Source organism: Hirundo rustica, chromosome 8, assembly GCF_015227805.2.
Source record: "Hirundo rustica isolate bHirRus1 chromosome 8, bHirRus1.pri.v3, whole genome shotgun sequence".
NCBI classification, from domain to species: Eukaryota; Metazoa; Chordata; class Aves; order Passeriformes; family Hirundinidae; genus Hirundo; species Hirundo rustica.
The window spans coordinates 27,162,298-27,183,487 of NC_053457.1; the positions used below are offsets into that span (position 1 = coordinate 27,162,298).

At 37.4% G+C, this 21,190-nt stretch overlaps 1 protein-coding gene across 6 annotated transcripts in view; it reads left to right on the forward strand.

Moving 5' to 3' along the window:
• Positions 1 to 21,190, forward strand: part of VTI1A (vesicle transport through interaction with t-SNAREs 1A) — a 257,176-nt gene that overhangs the window by 142,680 nt on the left and 93,306 nt on the right. For 3 of the 6 annotated variants that reach the window (XM_040070812.2, XM_040070814.2, XM_040070815.2), the window contains 2 exons: positions 13,069 to 13,139; positions 17,456 to 17,517. In XM_040070812.2, the coding sequence (XP_039926746.1) occupies positions 13,069 to 13,139; positions 17,456 to 17,517 (133 nt within the window). Of the gene's footprint in view, positions 1 to 5,920; positions 6,042 to 13,068; positions 13,140 to 17,455; positions 17,529 to 21,190 lie in introns of those variants that run through there. The other 3 variants (XM_040070816.2, XM_040070817.2, XM_040070818.2) reach the window with 2 other exon arrangements.

Sequence of the window (21,190 nt, forward strand, 5' to 3'; positions counted from 1 at the left end):
CCCATCTGGGAAGTTTCCCTATCCCTCCATCCGTCCTTGTGTTAAGCTGGAGGAGCTGGCTCCCACCACGTCAGTAGAAGCAAACTTACACTGTTTTGGGCTGGGATTGTTTTCAAAACAGTGTTTTTCTCCTAGTTTGTTTCTGGGTTACAGGTTTTCTAAGAGAAACCCCCAAGGCTGTTGTGATAGTTTGAAGTTGAACAAGAGACACCAAAAATTCTGGTTGTTTGCTGTAAGATGTCCTAGTAACAAAGCTAAGCAGCATGTGGGCATTTCCTTGTTTCAGTGGAATTCTAGTAGAAACATTCTTTACCTCAGTTTTACAGATAGAGTAAATAGCATAAAAGAAATAAGGTGACTTGCCAAAAAATCAAATAAGAGATCTGTGATCAGCTCATAGTCCCTTGCTTGTAAGTACTCTGCTTTATGTCTTTGTAATTCAAAAGCAATTAAAGCAATGAAAAGAAAAAAAAGAAATTAAATAAAATAAACTCTAGCACGTCTTCAGCAATTCCTCTGCTAAAACTTGTGATACAGTGTGAAAGAGGTTGAAGCTTTCTTCCTTGATAATACATTAAATAATTATAAAAATTTTATTTCACCCTAAGTAGGAATAATATTTGATTGTCATTTAAACTAGTTCTTTAGAATCCCATAGTTTTACTCACAATAATCCAAGAACATTTAATAAGTCTTAAAATATTCATAACACACAGAGATCATTACTCTTGAGACCTTTGTACAAAGCAGTGAAGTGTGTTAGACATATGGCAGAAACCTCTTAATTTCTTATTTCTTGCTATGATTATATGGAAGAAAGGAAAATTCTCTGTTCTTTTCCCCATTGCAATCTGCATGCCATTGTTTTATCTGTTGTGGGCCAAAGTCATCTCACACACATGTTCACTGAAGAACATGGAGTTAATCAGGCTTGAATTTAGCTCAGTAAATATATGCACAATAACAATAAATTTGCTCAGTTTTCTGTACAGCATTTCAGATAACAAAAAAGAGGAAATAATTTATTTCTGTATCCAAGATGATGTTAACAGCCCAAACTGTGTTACATGACAGATGCTGGTACCTACCTTTTATATTATTGGTAATTATCTAAAGTCGTTAATTGCTGTGGTATTGAGTATTAAGTATTAAGTAAAAAAAATCAAACAACAATTGGTATGTCCTGCATTGGAAATGTATCCTAAATATCAGAAGCCCTGTCACAGTACTTAACTGTATGAAGAGAGGATGAAAAATTTTGTTTTAATTAAATTTCAATGTGATTGTCTAAAGTCAAGTGGAACCTCCATGGATTAAATCTAAAATAAGACCGTGGTTACAGTATATGGTCATAATCCCCAGTTCTGTTGTGTTGAAATGACAGGATAATGAGTAGAAGTTAAAATGTCCTCTGCTTTCAAATCCTCATGGTTGTCATTTGATTAAATAATAGTGCATTCTGTTTGATGTCTTGGCTTTATTATTCAGAAGCACTTCAGTATATGTGTCCTACCTTTGTATTATGTGCTCCTGGCAGCCAGGTATCCATACAGGTTCTTATTTACACACCTGCACATTTAGCTTGCCTGTGTGCTTCTTGAATATGAAATTTTAATTATTTCTCTTAATTATGGTGCATTCACCAAAAAGAGGGAAATCATTGGTCAGGTACAAAAAGAAACTGCTTAGTATTTGAAGGAATTTGATAATTTTGTTGTAGTTCGTAGCTTGGCAGGTGGTAATAATGCTATGCCAGCACTGTCAAAATATGAAAATTAAAGTGACGATGGGTTTTAATGAAATCCATTTGACAAATATAATTAAGGTGTTTTAATATGAAGCCCTGTAATAAAGACTACCGGTGGACTCCCTGAGGTCCTGACTAATTGTGTAGATTGCTTTTAAGCTTTGAATAGTTTTATTGGATAATGAACTGTTAAGAAGTGTTAGATCTTTCTTAAGCAGAATTTGGTTTGAAAAAGAAGAGGAGAGACAGGCCTGAGGTGTGGCATTTTAAACATAATTAGAAGAGAGATTTAAGTTAACATCTTTGATCTTGCTGTCAGTTTTTGATTAGAGCTGTAAATGCTTTAATCAAGTGCAGTGTAGTCATTACATTTCTAACTGTTTTTAAACTGCGAAATTACTGAGACACTGACATCGGTTCAACACTTCTTGAGAATTTCCAGCAAAGTTATGTTTGTAAACTGGGTATTTGCACTAAATTGTCATACTGCAATAATTTAACAATTCAGTCGACCATGGGGTAATTATATTTTGGGGCTCAAATAATCTAAAAACCCCTTATTAGATTAAATATAATGTTCTGTATTTGAGGAGGGTGGGCCACTTCAGATCTCATTTTAAAAATAACTTCTTATCTTGTTTTTTTTCCAATTAAAATGGTATTCAAACTAGTAGTTGTAACGAAAATGAATATATAAGTAGCTAAGCACAGTATTTAAATGCCTTCCATAGGAAAACAATTCTTTTAATGTTACATGCTGTTTGACCAATGTGGATTCCTTCACACCCATTTTAGGATCAGGGAAGCAGGCATAAATATTTGCCAGGGGTAGAGTAGTGCCTGAGACAGTACTGCAGTTCTGTTCTCTCAAATTCCTATCTTGCAACATTAAAAATTGCCTGAAGAAATTTCAGAAAGTTCAATTTTATGTGTGTATACATGTGTGTGTGTGTGTGTATATATATATATATATATATTTTTTAACTGGCATCCAGAACATCAGTAAAATGTGAAAATGGCCAAGGGCTCAGGTCTGTAACATCAGTGAGGATGTTGGGCTGGATGGTACCTGCCCATAGGTGGCATGACTTCCATTTCAAGTACAGAACCCAGCAGTCTGGGGTCCTCTCTCAAGCCTTGCCTCCCTGTGTTCTTGAACTTTGAGCATGACAGAAAATCCAGATATTTCTCTCTTTACTGTGTGGGCTAAGGGCTGCTAGACATAGTGTTTTACTCATGTTTGTCTTCTAGAAATCAAGAAATAAGGTTCAGCAAAGAAAAACATACTAAATTCCCTCTGTCTGCAGCATACAGATCATCCACACGAATAAACTCTTAACAGTGGCCCGCCAACAAGTCCCACAAATTTGTTAATGGCATCCCGCACCTGTGCCTTTGGCAGCATGTCCTGCATGCTGACAAGTCTGGCAGACCAGGAGAGAGGGGAGATGTCACCCAGGCCTGGCACATCCCCACAGAGACCGTTCAGCTGCCAGCACTTCTCCGTGGCACCTCCAGTGCCCGTGTCTGTGCCAGCTGCAGCTCAAGTAGCACCCAAGAGCGAGCAGCAGCCTCTGGTAACCCTGAGCCAAATCCTTGGGGACCCAAAGACTATTTCCAGTAGCTGGGATGGCACTTGGAGCACTCCAGGCTGCTGCTTTGGGAGCATCCAAGAAGAAGCTGCTGCCCCATGCAGTAAACTGCTCTATTCTGGAGAAGTTTGTTTTTAGAAATCTCCAGGTCTGCCCTAAATCAAATCACATAGTGGCAGTCTAATGTACAGGTGCCAAAACTGTTGATAAGTGTTGCTGGGTTGCTCCATCAGAAGAAATCCCACTTGTCATCTTAGGCACTTACTGAAAAATCAGGTTTTTCTACAATTTTTCCTAGCAGGGATGTCTTAGAAGCAAATTGTGTGATAAGTAATAAAGGTCCCATGTAAGTCAACCTCTGAAACACCATCTGGGGACCTTAACTCGATCCTTAAAATATGAATCTGCTCTGAGGAGTGCTGTAAAAATTCTATTATGGGATCATCTATTTTTCCATCTCAGCAATTTCTAGAAGAAATATCTTTGTTTTACAAGTGCAAGAGCAGAGACTTTTTAATTTAATATATATATATGTGTGCATATATATGCACATAGCCCTGCAAATTCAGCCAGGATTTTAAAATTAGTTTGGATTCTTTCCCTTTTGTTATCCCTCCTGATAACATGGATTTGCAAGGCCATCGAGTTATTTTCATTGTTCCCTCTGAACTTTTGCTGTGGGTTTAGTGAGGCAGTGGTTTTTCTCAGCATTACTCTGGGTGTAATCAAAGGCAACATTACAGATGGAAATAACTAGCACTCTAGCTCATGTGTGTGAAAAAGCAGCAGAATCCATAGCTGCATTGGTCCTGCAGGGGAAAAAAAAAAAAAAAAAAAAGAAAAAAAGAAAAAAAAAACAAACAAAAAAAAAAAAAAAAGAAAAAGAAAAATGGTTTTAGATGGGAAGCTGTAATTGAAGGAAGACTGTAGGAAGTGTGCTGAGTAAGGAGATGAACAGAGATTCTAATTGATGGGTATAAATATCACAATGTCACAATGTAGAAAACCAAGATTCAAAATGTAATAAAATGCACAATCTACTAAAGCTCACCACCAAACAAAAATACAGCCAAGTGGGCATCTACTAGAGATGCCTCCAGAGAATAAGGCTTTGGGGTAGAGTTGGAATTTGAACTGCAGCTGGCCCAATAAGCTACAGACTGTCCCTTCCCTCAGTCCCTTGTCCTTCCACCTCCAAGTAGCTGCTTCAGACCTTCAGAGCCGTGGTAGAAGAAACATCCTTCTCTGCAAGCAAAACCACCATCATGACAAAACTGTTGTTCATTGCACAAGACACGGTTTTCTGGTTGTAAATTACCCAATAAATACACTAACATTTTCTTAAAAGGGGTTTTTTTCCTCTCCAAAATGCACCTCTTTAGAGCTATATTGCATTTTCAAGGGAAACTTAAGCTTCATTAATAATTTGGTGTTCATTTTTCCTCCTTTTAAAAGATTTTTTTTTAGTATTGTTAGAAACCTTGAACAATAACTTTCCTCAGCATTATCTTTATTATTATTTTTTAAACTTTGGTGCTTTCATCATCCAGCTTTGCAATGCATTTCTTTTCATGGCATTTAGATTTTGAGAGATTCAGTTTGTGAAAAAAACGGGAAACCTTTGAAAGGATGAGGTAATTAATGCTTCTTCAGCCTATCTAAGGTACACTGTTGTGTTAGAGTTTTGCCCCATTTGTAATTTATGCCCGTTAAAGCTTTGTTTTATCGTCTGTTACTGACTTCTAGGCTTCTGTTTGCACTTATGGCTGTAACAAGCATTTCATTTTATACGGAGAAAAAATTGTTCCTGTTTCAGTTACTTTTTTACTGTACCCGAAAAAGAGAATGGGATTTGCAAATGATAAATGGGGAAGTTGACTAGCTAACTAATAAAGATTTGTCTTAATCAAGTATGATTTGTCAGAACAGGAGCGCACTGGGGTCAGGGCACACGCAATGAATAATACAGCATTCACTGGAGAGAAGGACCAGGCAAAAGGCCTCATAAATATGCTGCAATTACCCACTGCTAATTCGTATTCAAAGAGTGAGTTGCACTGAAGCCAGCTCCGAGGTTGCTGAGCTGTTCACCTGCTTCGTGGGCTTTACCATGTTTAAGAAAGTTTTTTATATATATATTTATATACACACACTGTTTACAGATTACTTTATTTGTGCACAGACTGCTGCACTCTTCGGTCAGTGTGTTTAAGCATTATTTATTAATCAGCTTCTAGGTTTGTTTTATTTTTCTAATGCCTGGGTGCTATTTTATTTCTGATTTTTGTTGTTTAAATATGAATGTGAATACAGCAGGAGATAGTTCCATTCACATTTGAAATTAATTTCTGAACAGTGCAATAAAGGTTAAAACACTCTTTGGCTCCATGGAAGTATTAGAGATAAAACAGGCATAGACTTCTTGTTTATGTTGCCAGCTTTCCTGACTTTTTAATTGGCCTGTAGATTCAAGATAAGTCTGGTACATTAGGATGTTGGGAGAAACCTGAACAAACCCAAATGTAATTTTATTTGGCTCTGGTTTTACTTTCTGATGTTGACTTTGCTTTCTTTCTTCAAGGAACTCTTTCTCAGATTGAAACAGTTGAAGGATGTACTCTTCTCAAAGGTCTTCTGATGTCCAGAGGAAATATTGCAAAACACCCTTGTCGCTATTGATAAGTTTAAGCTACATGAATGGGTCATAAAAAATCCGTTTGAAACAAAAAATAATAAATGGTTCCAGTGCTCACGGATATAACTAGCAGTCTTTGTTCTTTGTACTACCTAAATGTCATATACAGTGGTTTTATGTAGTTAAATAAGATTGAAAAAAATTCTCACTCTTCAATTTTAAAACATATTTCAGAATCTTCAAAACATTTTCTTCTCTTTTAAAAACATAATGTAACTTTTTTTTCTATTTGCTGCTTGGCTAGTAGCCTGTCTCATCTATTTTGTGCTTAGCTCTATGTCTTAAAGTGCACTTACTGCTTTAAGAGTGGATCAACTCTAGAGATCGGGCCAGCTTTGCAAGCCTCAAGCTGCTCAGTGCAGGAGTTTAAGTTGCCAATTTTCTGCCTGCACATTTTAAGTCTTTAAAATAAGCAGTAATGTTGAGTCCAGAGTAATTATTTCTACTGCTCTGAGTTTACAGCAAATGGTGGAGCATTTTGATTAAATAATGATTATGAACCCAGCCTTGGATGAACCAAAGATCACCATTGTGTCATCGTTGTGCTGTTTGGAGTCAGGATTTTAATTAAGTGACGGTTTGTGGCTCAAGTTTTAGGGGATGTATTTCTGCAACTTAATTTTAATGCAATCAGGACTTTTAATACTCTCCCTTGCCAAATCACTTTCAGACAAGTTCAAGACTGGCAGCACTGCAATGAAGCATCACCCATTCCTGCACCAAACTCAGAGCGAGCAGGGGCTTCTTCCATCCTGGGAGCACTTAAAAAGTAGCAAAAGAAGACACTGAGGGTTGGCTCCCAACTTCATGTACATTATTAGTGAATGAAATGGGGGTAGCAAGTTGTTTACTTATTGATGCGCTAAGGAAAGATTTCTTTTTTGCCTTAGAACTTATTTGAAGGAAGAGCGTAGGGGAGGAAGATGCGATGGGAGGAATTTGGAGCAGACGAGCACTGCTGGGCTGGGGCATGGCAAGAACAATGGCCAGCCTGCAATGTAGACAAGTGCTCAGCAGAATCAAAGTCTGCCACCTCCTGTGAATGTTGCTGTGAGGATGTTAGTAAGGGAGCTCAGCTAGGTTGGTGATGGGAGTAGACAGAAAAAAAAAAAATACATCAGTTAGTGAGAAATGAGTTGTTTTTTACCAGCGCATTGATGTAAGTTAGGATTTCAGAAAGGGTATGAAACTTTAGAAATAAAAAAAGCAACTGGAGGTGAAGTTACTAGTCTGTCATCTTTCTTCTTTCTTTATCCTTTTTTTTTTTTTTTTTTTTTTTTTTTTTTTTTTTACTGGAGAAGGACAAACCAGGCCTGGACCATGGGAGGTGTTGGGTATGAAATGCTCCCAGTTTGTTCTTAAAGGCATGTGGCACCTTCCTCAAATATCTTTTCTTCTTTATTTTGAACAAAGCACAAAGACTGAATTCTGATTAGGTGTTCTAGATGTTTTTCTTTCTGACTTCTCTGACCTCAGTTTCAACCAACCCCTTTTTGCTCTTGACCAATAAAAATAATTTCATGAACATCCATTATAACTTATAGGGAGACCTTTTCATTTGAAAAATGTTTGTATTTTTACTTTGGTGGACATCTTGGACTTTGGAAGTTTGGGAGGTATTTTTAGATGTTACTTGCCTCTACAGTAAGACTGGGCAACTTCTTTTATCCTCTCTTGCAACTGAAGTTCTGACAGCTCTGGAAGTGTTGGATGTCCTCTGTGAACGCTATGGATTGTCAGTGCTCTTTCCACATGTATGGTATTTGCTTCTGCTGAAGAAGCCAACTAATCCCTATAAAAAGTAGCTATTTTTTATTTTATTGTGTTGATTGACCACTTAGCAGCATGCAGATTAACATCATGGCAGATTCTTGAGGCATTTGAGCACTAACTCATGTTTCACCGTTCTGTTAATGCTCTACAAATTGTCTCTCCATTGGCTTATGGCTGTTACATTGTCCTTCATTTATCTGTATTATCCTGTACTTCTTTTTTAATAACCTTAATTTTCTAAATCCTTCGGTTTCTAATTATATCAGCTGTTCAATGTAAATATGTCGGCTGTGAACTGGGGAATTTATTGGACTTTTACCTGTATCCGTATACTTCAAGATATGTCATCACTTTCTTTATTAACTTTCTGCTGTCAGAAGCATAAGGTGCTTGACTCAGCCCTGAATTCTTCAACTCCTGCAGCCTATATTTTCCAAGTTTGTAAATCTGCTTGCTGTCACCTCTGAACAGAGAGCTTTTAACACTTTCTAGTATTTTTTTCCCAGACACTGCTGTTGACGATTTATCCTTGTCTCCTAAAATCAAAACTATTAACCTGTCCAAAATGGAGTGGCTTTAAGGGAAAAAAGAAAAAAAAAAAAAAAAAAAAAGGCCCAGCCTGTATCAGCACAGTTTCCAAAAATCTCCTATAAGCTTTAGCTACGTCTTCAGAGCATGTGATGACTCTGTGCAATGACAACACACAATTGCACCCCCCAAATGGCACTGCTCACTAAGCAGGGCGGGGGATCTTGTCCTGGAACTGTTCCCCACTCCTACTCTGCTCAACACATAGTGGTTTTTATAGTGTATTTCATGTTTCTGTAGAACAGCTATCTTGATTTTTAACGTGATCTTCTGCTTTACCCAGTGTAAATTAATTTGTCTTTGCCAACCTCTAATTACAAAGCTCAAATGCATACATTGTATATAAGATGAGATTGAGCAAATCATATTTCCAGGCATCCTCTCTGTGATTTGGTTGGTTTTGAGCTTTTGTTTGTTTGTTTTTTGTTTTGTTTTGTATATTAAATCATATCAAGATATCTGCTGCATCTTATGACACTTTTATACACACACACATGCACACACACACACAAATATATATATATACACATACATACATGCATATGCACGCATACAGGGTTCACTTAAGAGGAAAAGTGCTCTAGAAACTATGGCAGATTATTTTATTTTTCATATGAAAATAAAAATGGGGAGTCTGTCTTCAAAATTCATAAAAAGGCATGTTTGTTTATCCTAAAGCCTGGAGAGGCTCATTCCATGTCATTCCTGTCTCTTGAGTAAATATATTAGTCATTCTTAGGGCAAAAAAGTATTATTGACTTGAGTGATTAGAAAAAGCTCTTTCAGAATCAGTTTAGCTGATAAAGTACATAAATTCTTAGATGACTGGAGGCAAAAAAAGTAAAAGAAAACCAGTCAAGCACATCTTATGTTGCACCCTTGGTGTGTGTGTAGGTATTAGAAATCAAACCCTGTGGACCACGTATTAAATAATTACAATTTGTATGTATAAATAAATACTGCATCCAGGTTGCAAGTAAATTTCTAAGAAGGGGATTATTCAGGAGTGCAAAGCATTGCTAGAAGTGATCATTGTGTTTTGGGTTTATCTCAACATAAGTGTTGAAAACCAGGTGCCAATTTGTGGAGGGGGAAGTTAGGTTTGCATTTGTTACATTTGGGGGGGGTGTTGTATTTTTTTTTTTTTTCAAGTGGGGAAAGTTGTATTTATTCCACTAATTAATTTCAGTGCTTTAGGATGAGAAATGTTATGTTTTTCTTGCATAACATAGTCTCATAGAACCAGGCACCATTTGTACTGGACTCACAACATGGCATTTTTTGAAGTGCTTGGCACTAAAGAGGATCATTTCACATACTTTGTTCAAACACCTTTAGGGTGGAATACATTTAGAGCTGTGGATTTTAGCATTCACCATTTAAGGATGATGCTTGTTAATATTATGTATTTTTTCAGGAATATTTTTTTCTGGCCATCACAGCATTGTTTAAGACTGAGATAATTGCTCTATCGAATATTCCTGCCCTCTGTCAGTTCACAGATAATAATGATATAAATGCATTCACCCTTCTGCTTCTCACAGTTTAACTGTAATTTTAGAACATAATTTTATGCATCTCTTCAGGAGTTTCAGTTAGAAGAGGCAGCACCACTCAGTCTTTGGTAGGACTTGGGACTGCACCATACTAAACTGTCCCTTCATTATCCCCAAATAATTGACATTGTTAGGATTCTGTGGAAATTACACCATTACTGGCAACAGACAACACCCTTTAGTTTGTGTATTGGTCTTAATTCATGCATCTGCACTACAGTATATCTTACAGAGCTGACCTTTGCACATAACTATAGTAGCTTCATCAATGATTTGTTTTACATGTTGGCTGGGAAGATCTATACAGCACCATTGCACCAAAAGCATGAATCTGCCACATGGCTGAACGTTTTAACTGGAAGGAAAGCATCAGAGCTGTGGGGAAACCTGAAAAATGTTAGCAAGCAGAGAGCAATGATATCAAGCTCGTAATTAGCTGTACTGTGGGCTAATGCTACATTTTCCCTAGTCCCAGGTGCTTTCAGTTGCAAACCAAGTGAAGAGACATGTCTTTGTATCATTGAGAAGTCTATATTTTTTCTTTGTAATAATATTTTTGTTTGACTGTCTTGACCTTCCAGCTAAAAATCAAATTTCACTGTCATCAGTGAATTTTCTGAGCAGAATGAGGATGTGAAGTGGATAAAGGTGTAAATTTATGTTTGCAAACTTATTGTGAGATTATGTTACCTCCTTCATGTCTCTTTGTTCAACTTATGTTGTTATTTTAGCCCAAAAAAGGCCAAAGATCATCAACGAAAGTGCATGTAGAGTAAAGCTGCTCCTGTAAAATTGATGATCCGTCCAATTATTTATCTATAGAGGCTGCTGGGAAGAAACGCAACTATCTCAGTTCTCAGACCCCTCTGCTAGGTTGAACTTCATGGCTGAAGGTTTAATCCCTGAGTGTCATATCAACAATTCATTCTGTGATATTCTGGCTGACATGCTCTCCTTCCTTATTTATTGATGTCTTCAGTCATCGACAATGAGAGGAAAATACACTATTCGTCAAAGTGACGGTGTTTTACCCTCACTTACAGTTGATGCTGCTGTCACATTGATGGTTGGAAAATAAACTCAATCATTATAAAAAGCTAAGAGTGTGAACTTGCCAGTGACAGGAAGAAGATGAAAAAAAAATATATATACAAACCCACAGTAACTTGCTTAAAAATTGGTGTAATAAAAATAAAACTGTTTCCTACAAAGATATTTTTGAGCTTTGTTCATGAGACACCAAACCATTTTAGCCATGTATTTTATGCTTATTCCTTTGAAGGAAGATCTGCACCTCGTACTCCTTTATGTCTGCAAACATACATATAATTTTTAGCACTAAATACACTTTTTATCATTTCACCTCATGCTACTAGGTTAGTAATTTGTTGATTTTTTTTCTTGCCTCTCTTTCAAGGGATTTTGCTTTGGTTTTTTTTTCTCCCCTGGATTATATTGAACACATCTCTCTGTTTGTGTATTACGGTATTTTGAGTGCTTTAATGAGGAAAAGCTTGGTATAGTTCCATCCTGTAAGTCCTTTGACATGCAAAGATAGGCGAGGCTCTCATGAATCCCTTTCTGAGGCTGCCATTTGTGTAACTGCACTGCACTGTGCAGCCTTTTCAACTCCAAACCCATGCATCTTACCACATTTCACCTTTGGGAGGCATTGTATATACAGCTAAAAGTAAAGAGCAGCGAGCCAAGAGGGACAAGATAGCATAATGAGGATGTCAATTTGTGGTCAGAGGAAATATTTATCTTACTTGTACTATACTTGGCAACTGATAGAGAAATATATATGTAATGAATTTCCTCAGACTTTATCTGGCAGACTGTGTACTTTGTGTTAAATGGATTTTAAAATAACATTGCTTGTCTCAAACTTTTAAAGTTTGCGATCCTACTTTGGACTGAAAATGGACTGTATCTATTGAAAAAAATAGTCATAATCGTGTTCACTAACATATTGGTGAATTTTTAATGATCCATTTCTCAGGTCTCCCTGAATAATGACATTTTAGGATCCCACTCACTCACCAGAACAAAAGCAAGGCTTTTTTATTTGTTATTTAGGGGGAAAAAAAGCCATGTTTTTGTAGTTTTACTCTCTTGGTTCATATCTCTGGTAAGCCTGCTAAGTACCCTAAATGAATGTGAACAGAAATGCTGGTTGTCTCACACGTGCTGTGTGTCCTGAGGCAAAGCTACAGCTGCTTCAGCTCCTTCTGCCTGCTTCCCCATCTGTAAAATGGGAATGATTTAACTTATTTTTCTCCTTCGGGGAAATACAGGGAGGGTTTCTTAATATTTCTATAGAGCTTTGAAGATTAAAATCTCTTCTCTATACTTGCTGCTAATATTTCAGTGTTAGGGAAGCAGTTGATTGAAGCTGTTTGAAGAGTAAAGTTTTGGCATCTTGTGTTGTCTTTGTACCATATCTTGAGGCCTCTCCACTATAATTTTGCAACCTTTGGTTCAGCGTAAGCTGCGGAAGGAAACAACCCCTGTGTAAACAAACGGTGATGACTATAAATTAATGTCTCTGTCTGCTGTTGAAAACATCAGGAGATTACAGCCTATCTCTAAGCCAGCCAGAAACAGTCCATGGTGGAGCAAAGCAGACACCAGTAACTGGGCTGAGCCTGAAAAAGCTTTCATTTAAGCATCAATGGTAAATGCTGAGAGGCGCTGAGAGAGGTTTTCTTCTAATATGACTTCTGTGTCTTTAGATGTACAGGGATGGCTGGTGTTTTAGCAAAGGCTTACTGACTTCCTCGTGTTTAAGGAGCAGATAGAAAGTAGGAGCACCCAGCATCTAGAGCAAGTCTGAAAGTTTTCTTGCCTTTGTTTCACAGATCAAAGGTCAGCATCAATTCCCAGGGCCTAGGCAATCTCAAGAGACTGCAGAGGGGCAGCTTCTGGTTTGGTTTGCTTCTTCAATTTAATGTTGTTTGAAAAACTTCAAAATTAACATAATAATGTATTCCTCTTTGCAGTTAGGAGGAGTGATTAGGCTACCACATGTATTAAATGCTCTTGTTAGAATCTAACTTGGCATTTTAAGTCACAAGCCGTATTTTTCATGATTTGCATTTTCATTTTTTAATGCAGAGCAGATTGGACAGGAGATGCTTGAAAACCTCAGCCATGACAGAGAGAAGATCCAGCGTGCTCGGGAAAGGGTAAGTTTGATAATAAATAGTTGCTGATCCTGCATTTTATTTGCATTGGGCAAGTTCTTTGTGCATGCAAAAATAATCCAGATGAGATATAATCACCATCTACAGTGGAGAACTTACAAAGTGTCTTACGTGGGCCCCATCCTGCCAAGTCTCTCTGATGGGGAATCACACTGTAGTCACCAAATCTGCTGTTGGAAGTAAGTTTTCTGTCACTGTCAGTTAGGTCAGTGTTCTGTGCTTTGAAGGGTTTGTTGTACTGTCAATTCCAATGACTTCTTGGGCCTCCTGTGAAACAGTTCAGTACCATAAGCGAGCTTCTAATAGTTGAGCAACCTTACTCTTTGTAGCTGCAGATGCAAATATCAGCCCCTCAGGCAGGTCTGTGTGAAGAGCAGGTACTGCTGCTCTGTCTCTGCAGCCAAGGTAACATATCAGTGTCACTTTTGGCTCATGTGACCTCCACAGGGATCAGCTCCACTGTGCAGAGTCAATGGAGATGCTCAGAAGCCCATCTCATCCAATGTGTACAAGTTCTCTGAACTTCCATGTGGGGGACCCCACCTCTCTGTCTCTGGTTTCTGCTCACAGAGCCAGGACTTTCTGTCCATGATGTGTTGTTTAGATACTTTCCCAAGTGCCCAATTTTTCCAAAGCTAGGTTCTCCCACACATCTCTTAACTGACCAGTGGTACTTCAAAAAAACTCCTTTATTTGTCCCATGGGAGTTTCTTCACTTGGATGGCTTTGATTAGTAAAGGTTCCAGTAACAGCATTAATCAGGCATTTTCTGCCAGCTGTACTGGTTGCTTTCTGAAGTGCTGGGCATTAGCTACTTTAAAACACTAAATATAGCTAGATCACTAAATGTAACTAAGAATTGTGAGGATTGACCAAGTTTTGTTCTGATGTCTTATTTCACCTCCACTCCTTACATCCCCAGTGGCTGCCGAGTCTGAAATGCTTTTGTGTTTCTAGCTGGACAAATAAAACCTAGGCAATGGAGATGAACGCCATGTACTCCTTTCTGCTGATCCTATATATCCCAGGGATGCAATTCAGATCACTCAATGTACACATGGTTCATAGCATAACATTTCCTTTTCATTGCTTTCCACCTGAGGAGCAAGTTTCTTTGATGGCAAAATCTGTAAGATGCAAAGAACAAGATTAAAAATAAGAAGGATATTCTAGGAAAGTGCAGTACATGAACAGTCCACCACAGTGCAGTAATAAAACCTCTTGTCATAATGGAAGATCTCAAACTCCAAGTTTTTTATCAGAAGCCACTTAAAATATTTTCTTTAGGGAATTTAGAAAAGTTCTCTAGTGGAGCCACATGGGTGGACCTGTTCCAGCTCTTGTATACACTCATTTGAACATTTAGGGGAGATCTTGGATAATTTGGTTAGTTTCCCATTATCTGGAGATTTTGAAAGACCAGAACAGAGGGTGTTTTATCAATGCACTATAGATGTACATTAAATACATGGAGTATTTTTTACTTATCAACCAGGGAATAAACTTGTCTTCTGGAATGAAATTGTCAACTTTAGTATGATGATCAGCTTTAACAGTTCAATGTTGTGAAAATTAGGAAGATTTTTTTTAAAAAAAGCAAAATGTAAATAAGTTCATGTCTCAATGGTTTGGTTAAATGTACATATATGAATTTTCCTGTCTGTAGAGTAAAACTCCTATTTTCTTCTGAAGGCAAAGAGAAAGAATTAAAAATAAAAACTCTGCTACAAGTCAGGTTAACTGGACTATACAGTACACTAAAAGATGCAACATTTTTTTAGGAAAACCTCTAAATTTGTCTGAGGCAGACAAGATACGAATGTCAGCATCTTGTTCATCTTCCTGCTTGCTCATTATTAATCTTAATATTATTTTTAAACATCATGTAGGTTTGCCATTGTTAATATCAAAGCCTGTTTCACAGTGTTTTCACTACAGCAGTTCTGTGAAACATATGCTGTTTAAGAGGTGCACATTCCACCAGTTCCATTCCACACTTCTGTGGTGTGCTGGTATTGGCAAAGAAATGGTGAAGAACTGCAATCAGATGATTCAGTTTTTAATAAAAACAAACTTACAGTTTGAAACTCTTCATGTGGGTTTCTTTGTTTTGTTCTTTTCTGCCAGAACAGGAAGAAAAGGTGTTTTCTTAGCATTCTCTTGGGAGGTAGCTAGAGATCTTCCAACTATGTGTGTACGTGTTTGTTTCTTTTTTTAATGTTTCTTTCGCTTATTTTGTGGGTTTTTTATTACCATAAAAACATGAGGTCGCCTTGCTTAGAGGAGTTTGTCAAACCTCTAAGATTCAGCTTCCCCTGCCTAACTATCAGCACTGATTCTAGCTGTCAGGTAGAATCCTGCAGCAAGAGAGGAAAGTTAGGATCAAACATTTAATGGTAAAAAGGAGAGCGCTACTTTTCAGTGAAAAGGGAGGAGAAGCCCCAAGTGTTAAATGCATCTTTATGAATAATAAAAGACCAATGTAAAGCATACATTTGTACTTCAGAATCCCTTCTAGCATAGATAAGAACTTGGCTTTTTAATGAGCCTTTTAAAAATTATTGTGACGTTTTTTCTTCTGTTACTTTTGTCAAACCAGGCTAAACTGCTTTTCTGGAGCTTGAATTGTCTAGATGAATCAGGAAAAAATGAGGGAATGGCCTCCCTGGAATATAATACTCATCTTTGTTCCATCATAGCACATAATTACAGAGATCTGAGAGTTAGTGCAAGCCTTCCCACTGAATATCGTATTGCTAAGAGCAAGACTTGATTGGTGTTATCCAGTCCCAGCTTCTACTTGGTATTTTGCTAATAGCTTTTAGAAGAATAAGGAGGAAATGTATGCAAAAACGTTATGTGACACTGATTGTCACATCACCTACTAATTTCAGTAATAAGCATTAAATCTGGCAGCAAATATTTACTGTATTGTGCTCCAGAATAGAGACTGGGTTTAATATTGCTGCTGTTCAAATATTCAAGATATAATAGTGGCTTGTTATGGTGAAGGTGATTTGTTATTGGAAGACTGCCACTCTCCTTGGCAGTGTTACTGTTTTGATGGGTTTGTAACACAGGACACATTTTGTCTACTGCAACAAAGTTTTTTTCAGTAAGAAGTCAAAGATTCAGGTAATCCTTTCAATCTGATTTGATAATGAAGAAGGAAATATTCAGCTTTCATAAGGAGAAGAATGTTTTTATGTATGTACACACAGCTGTGTTTTGGGGCATGTTAGAAACGGTGGTTCCTGCTATTTCACAACTGAAACAGTCATAATCATTGCATTATCTTTTTACAGTAGATTTTTGATGTCCTTCTGCTTCCAAGATGCGTAAAATGTCAAAAGATGTCTCTCCTCTAGCTGCCAGTGGCAAAAGAGGCGATAGGAGAGTAACTCCATTCTTCCTATAATCTTCTAATTTCTGGATTTCCTTTTGTGGGACACTAATAAACACAAAAAGAGAGAGGACATTTTAATCCCTTTTAAAAAGCAATAGAAATAAACATGAAGTTCATTCGCTTCATAACTTTTCATCTACTCTTTCATTTTTTACCTATTTTGCAAGATTTTTGAGAGCTGTAGAACAAGACAGCTAATTAGGTGTAGCTTTAAGCTGTAGGTTTCCTTTGTCCTAGAAAACTACAGAAATGGTCATTTCAGTGAAAAAAACCCCACCATATATACTGTACAGCTATTCCTTCTGTGCATGTATATATACTATTCACAAAGCATTTGAGCACCCAGGCCAGAGGTGGCTGCTTAAAGGTCAGTACAAGTTCTGTATTTAAGGGGCAATATAGACGTACTTCTTTCACACAGAATTGCTAAAGGGATATATTTTGTATTTCTGTTTCATTCTTTAAACTACAGTCTTTGAAAACCAGTGAAAGAAAGATATGTTTTTCTTTTCATAAAGCATCAGGAACACAGCACATGGCTGTCTCCTCATCCCTTGATCCTTTCACTAATATACACAAACAATGCACATACACGTGGGAATTATGGATTCCGGTGCATCGAGCTTCTACCTGCAACCCTTTATTTGTAAAGCTTTTGCTCTTTATCCTGACTCGCCTTTGTTGCCTCAATGACTTACCTTCCCTGGGTTTTGTATTTATGTAAGTGAAAACAAGGCAAAATATTTTTAAATTTCAGCGCTTTGGTGGCTTTACAAGCTTGTTGTGTGCTAAACCTGCAGCTCACTGACTCGGGTGACTGTAGGACCAGTGTCCTTTGTACACAATGGGGTACGTGTGCCTGTTTCCTTTAATGGGACTCTTTTCTCCCCAGCTTAGAGAAACAGATGCAAACCTGGGGAAGAGTTCCAGGATTTTGACAGGAATGTTGCGAAGGTAAGGCCAAGGTAGGGACATTTCTGGTCTTTCTTTTCTTCTACTCTCCCTCTGTGCCTTTATTTTCAATTTTACTTCAGCCTCAACATTTTGCTGACTTTTTTTTACCCAGGCTGCTATGTAGAATGTCTTTGGATGATAGAAGCTTTGTCATACCTATGGAAAGTGTTTTCTGTAGCCTGAAGGATAGCCCTTGTGTAATGATTTCCCATCTTTGTTTCTTTGTATTTCTTTGGGGGGGCTTGGATGTGTGTTCTAAAATTAAGATTTTTTGATGATGATTTCCTGTGTTTCTTATTCTTCAGTGATTTTGGTGTTTTGACGGGGTTTTTTGCCTGTTAAAATGAGAAAGTTGGTAAATGTTTTGGGGCAGCATAAATCTGTGTGCAGATAAAAGTTTAAAATTGTCAATTCTGCCTAAATGGATGGGGCAGACACGTTGTCAGCCCTTGTGGTTTTAGCATGTTTCTTCCACGCTTTCAATGTTGTGAAAATTGTCCCTGGGATCAAAATGAGGTGATATGAAAAGGAAAATTGTGTAATGTCCTAAAGCTCTATGTGGGACTGAAGGGGGAGGGAGTTATCCGCTGATTACCACTCCCCTTAAATTTGCATTGGTGCATTCTTAGACAAAGTTTTTTGAATTAGTGGCAAATCTGGATGTGTGTTCTTTACACAGTGAAACAGCACCTGAGCTTCTCTGTGATGTCCATACATATTTCCATATTTCCATATTTCCATATTTCCATATTTCCATATTTCCATACATACTCAGTGTCCTAAAGAAGAAAAGCATCCCTCTAATAAGTGGTGCTGGGTGCTAAGAAAGCACAGTTTTAAAGGAGTTTAGTGCATCCTCTGAAGAGTTCAGTCTGAAATTACCCTTGCCACAGGCTTTTATGTTGTGTGTTTGCTTAATGTGCTTTGCTTAGAAAAAAAAAAGGAAAAAATGAGAAAAATTTAGTAGAGTTGTTGATTTGTCACTTGGCTTAGGAAATGTGAAAACTGGAATTTTATAAGTTGTTCCTTAGCACAAGCTTTATTTCTCTGTAAGTCTCCTCAGAAAATACCTTTGTTAGTTCCTTGTATACCAAATTGACAAAGGTTAAAATAACTGAACCTGATGCCTTCATTCCACAGATTTCTTACAATTCCAACTCCAAAATGTAACATATAAAATTCTCTGATTAAGAGTAATATGTAAATGACACAAGCTAAATTCAAAATCCATGGAGGAAGGAAGTGGCAATTGAAAGGGATGGTTCAGTGACTGTAGACAATCAAAATAAACTATAAAAAAATGAAGGAAAAGAAAAGACACCAACCAAACCCAAGTCTCCCCTGGAAGGGCTCTGCGACATGAGCTGTAACGAATATTCTGCATATGTCTCCATTTTGTCAAATCTCATTAAAGGGGTTTCTTGCTTTATGTCAATTGAGCTGTCCAAAAATCATTCATCATTTTAGTGTAAAAAAAAATCATGCAGTTATTTAAATAATATCATATTAATGTTAAAGTTCAGCTGTCATTTAATAGTATGGCTTAATCAGACATAGCATTTAGGAAAAATAGTTTTTTCGGGCTTTACTTGGCTTTCAGGTTGGCAGATTCAAATAAGGATTTATGGGTTTCTAAACCAATGTATTCTTTCCATGTTTATGCTTGAGGTACCCCAGCCTTTTTTGTAGCACCCTGTAGTCTGTTATTTTCAATAAAATAAAGTATCTCCTCATATTGTGTTTGAATACATTTGCAAGTAATTTGGAGAAGCTGAAACAAAAACATATGCTGTAACCTTTGACTTTGTTTTGTGTTTGGGAATCACAGTTAGGAGTCCTAGTTTATAAGTGTTCCATAAGCCAAATGAAAAATACGATCTTTCTGAGATATACTTGGGCTCTTCTTTTCAGACAAAAGGATTATGCAGTCGAGCACCATGATGGCATGTTTCTGTGTGTCAGAAAGGCACTGGATTTCCTTTTTCTTCAACAAAAATGCTGAGCTGAGTCACCAGTCTAGATGAAAGTCAGGTTAGGATTTAAGCTCAGGTCAGGTAAATGTGCCAAAAGCAATGCCAGCATAGAAGCGGCTTTCAGTAGACAATTCTCAGGATGTTGTTTAATGCCACATAATTTATAGACCTACAGTGAATTTAATTTGTTTGTGACTGTTGGGTAGAAGGGTCTAGCATTACCCTAGCCTCAGCAACATCTCATTTTGTGTAGTTACAAGAATAATCATGAAGTACAGACCCCAAGAAATCAGCATGTATTAGATAAATACAACTGCAAGAAATATAATTAGCACAGATTGGCAGTTGTGTCCTAATTTCTGCATACTTCAGTACACACCACACAATATTTTGCATAATTACTGGAACCAATAAAATAAAACTCTGGAGGACCATTCTCCACATCGATATTATACAGAAAAGATAATGTTAAATTGAACATTGCTCAATGTAGTGGCTGTTCCCACAACATATATTTGCTGATATGCTTGAAGTCATATGCCATGCTAACACCCTGTGCTTCAAATTAATGCCTAACTCTTTCTAATTTTACTGTCTGGGAAAGCAAAGCAGCATCTCTTTTGAATCTGGCTGAATATATTAAGAGATCAGGTATTTAGATAGCTAGAGGGCTAAATTACTGCCTTTGTATGACCTAAATTCCCTGGCCATGTGTTTGCGCATAAAATATTCTGGAGATGGGGAATAGAAGCAGAGACAGGTTTTGTAGGTTGCCATAGCTCACTGAGGAAATCAGTGGCATAAAAGAAACAGGTCTTCCTACCCCAGTTTGCTGCTCTGGCAATAAGGTGCCCAGCCTTATGTATTAGAATTTGTTGTTTCATAATATTTTGGGTATGTGGGTAAGAGTATTTTTGTAATAAGTGTTTGTAACTATTCTCACGTACAAATGACCTATACATTCATGGATTGTTTGGGGAGTTTTTTCCTTTCCTATAGCAACTACTTAGGTTCTGCTAAATTAGTACATTCCTCTTATGGCATGGCATTACTAGGATCGGGGGGAATGACTTCAAACTTCAAACTGTTTAAATTAGATATTAGGAAGAAGTTCTTTATTGTGAGTGTGGTGAAGCACTGGAATGGGTTGTCTCAGGACTCTATCCCTTGGCCTGTACCCCAGTGTGAACTGGGGAGCACAGTGTGCTAGAAAGAAGTTGAAAATACTGTGTTCTGGAATGTCTTCGGGGTTTTGCCCATATCCTAAGCCAATAGCCTAGAAAAGCTTATAAGAAAAGAATTTGGAAAGTCTCCAAGCCACACACAGCCCAGTGGGAAACAAACAAACCTAAAAGTAACTAGATAAAAATTTCAGTAGATTTGAATCTTTTTTCAATTAGCAGATAAGTTCTGTCTATCCCCTTCAAATTGCGGGAAAATGTTTTAGAAGAATAGCTGCTACACTCCAGAACAACTTTTTATCCTGTCTGGTTCACCAGGAAATTTTTGTGTCAAAAGTACTCTTTTAATCTTCAGATTTCAGTTTTCTGGATTGTTATCAATGACGTTTTGAGAAGCTTATGAACACATCTGCATTTATAGAAGAGACTTTTAAAATTTGTTTCCCAACAGGACAGAGACACAACCTCTGCCTGATAGAAATGAGGCAGTAATGGTTCAGTTCAGCTCTCAGGTAATAA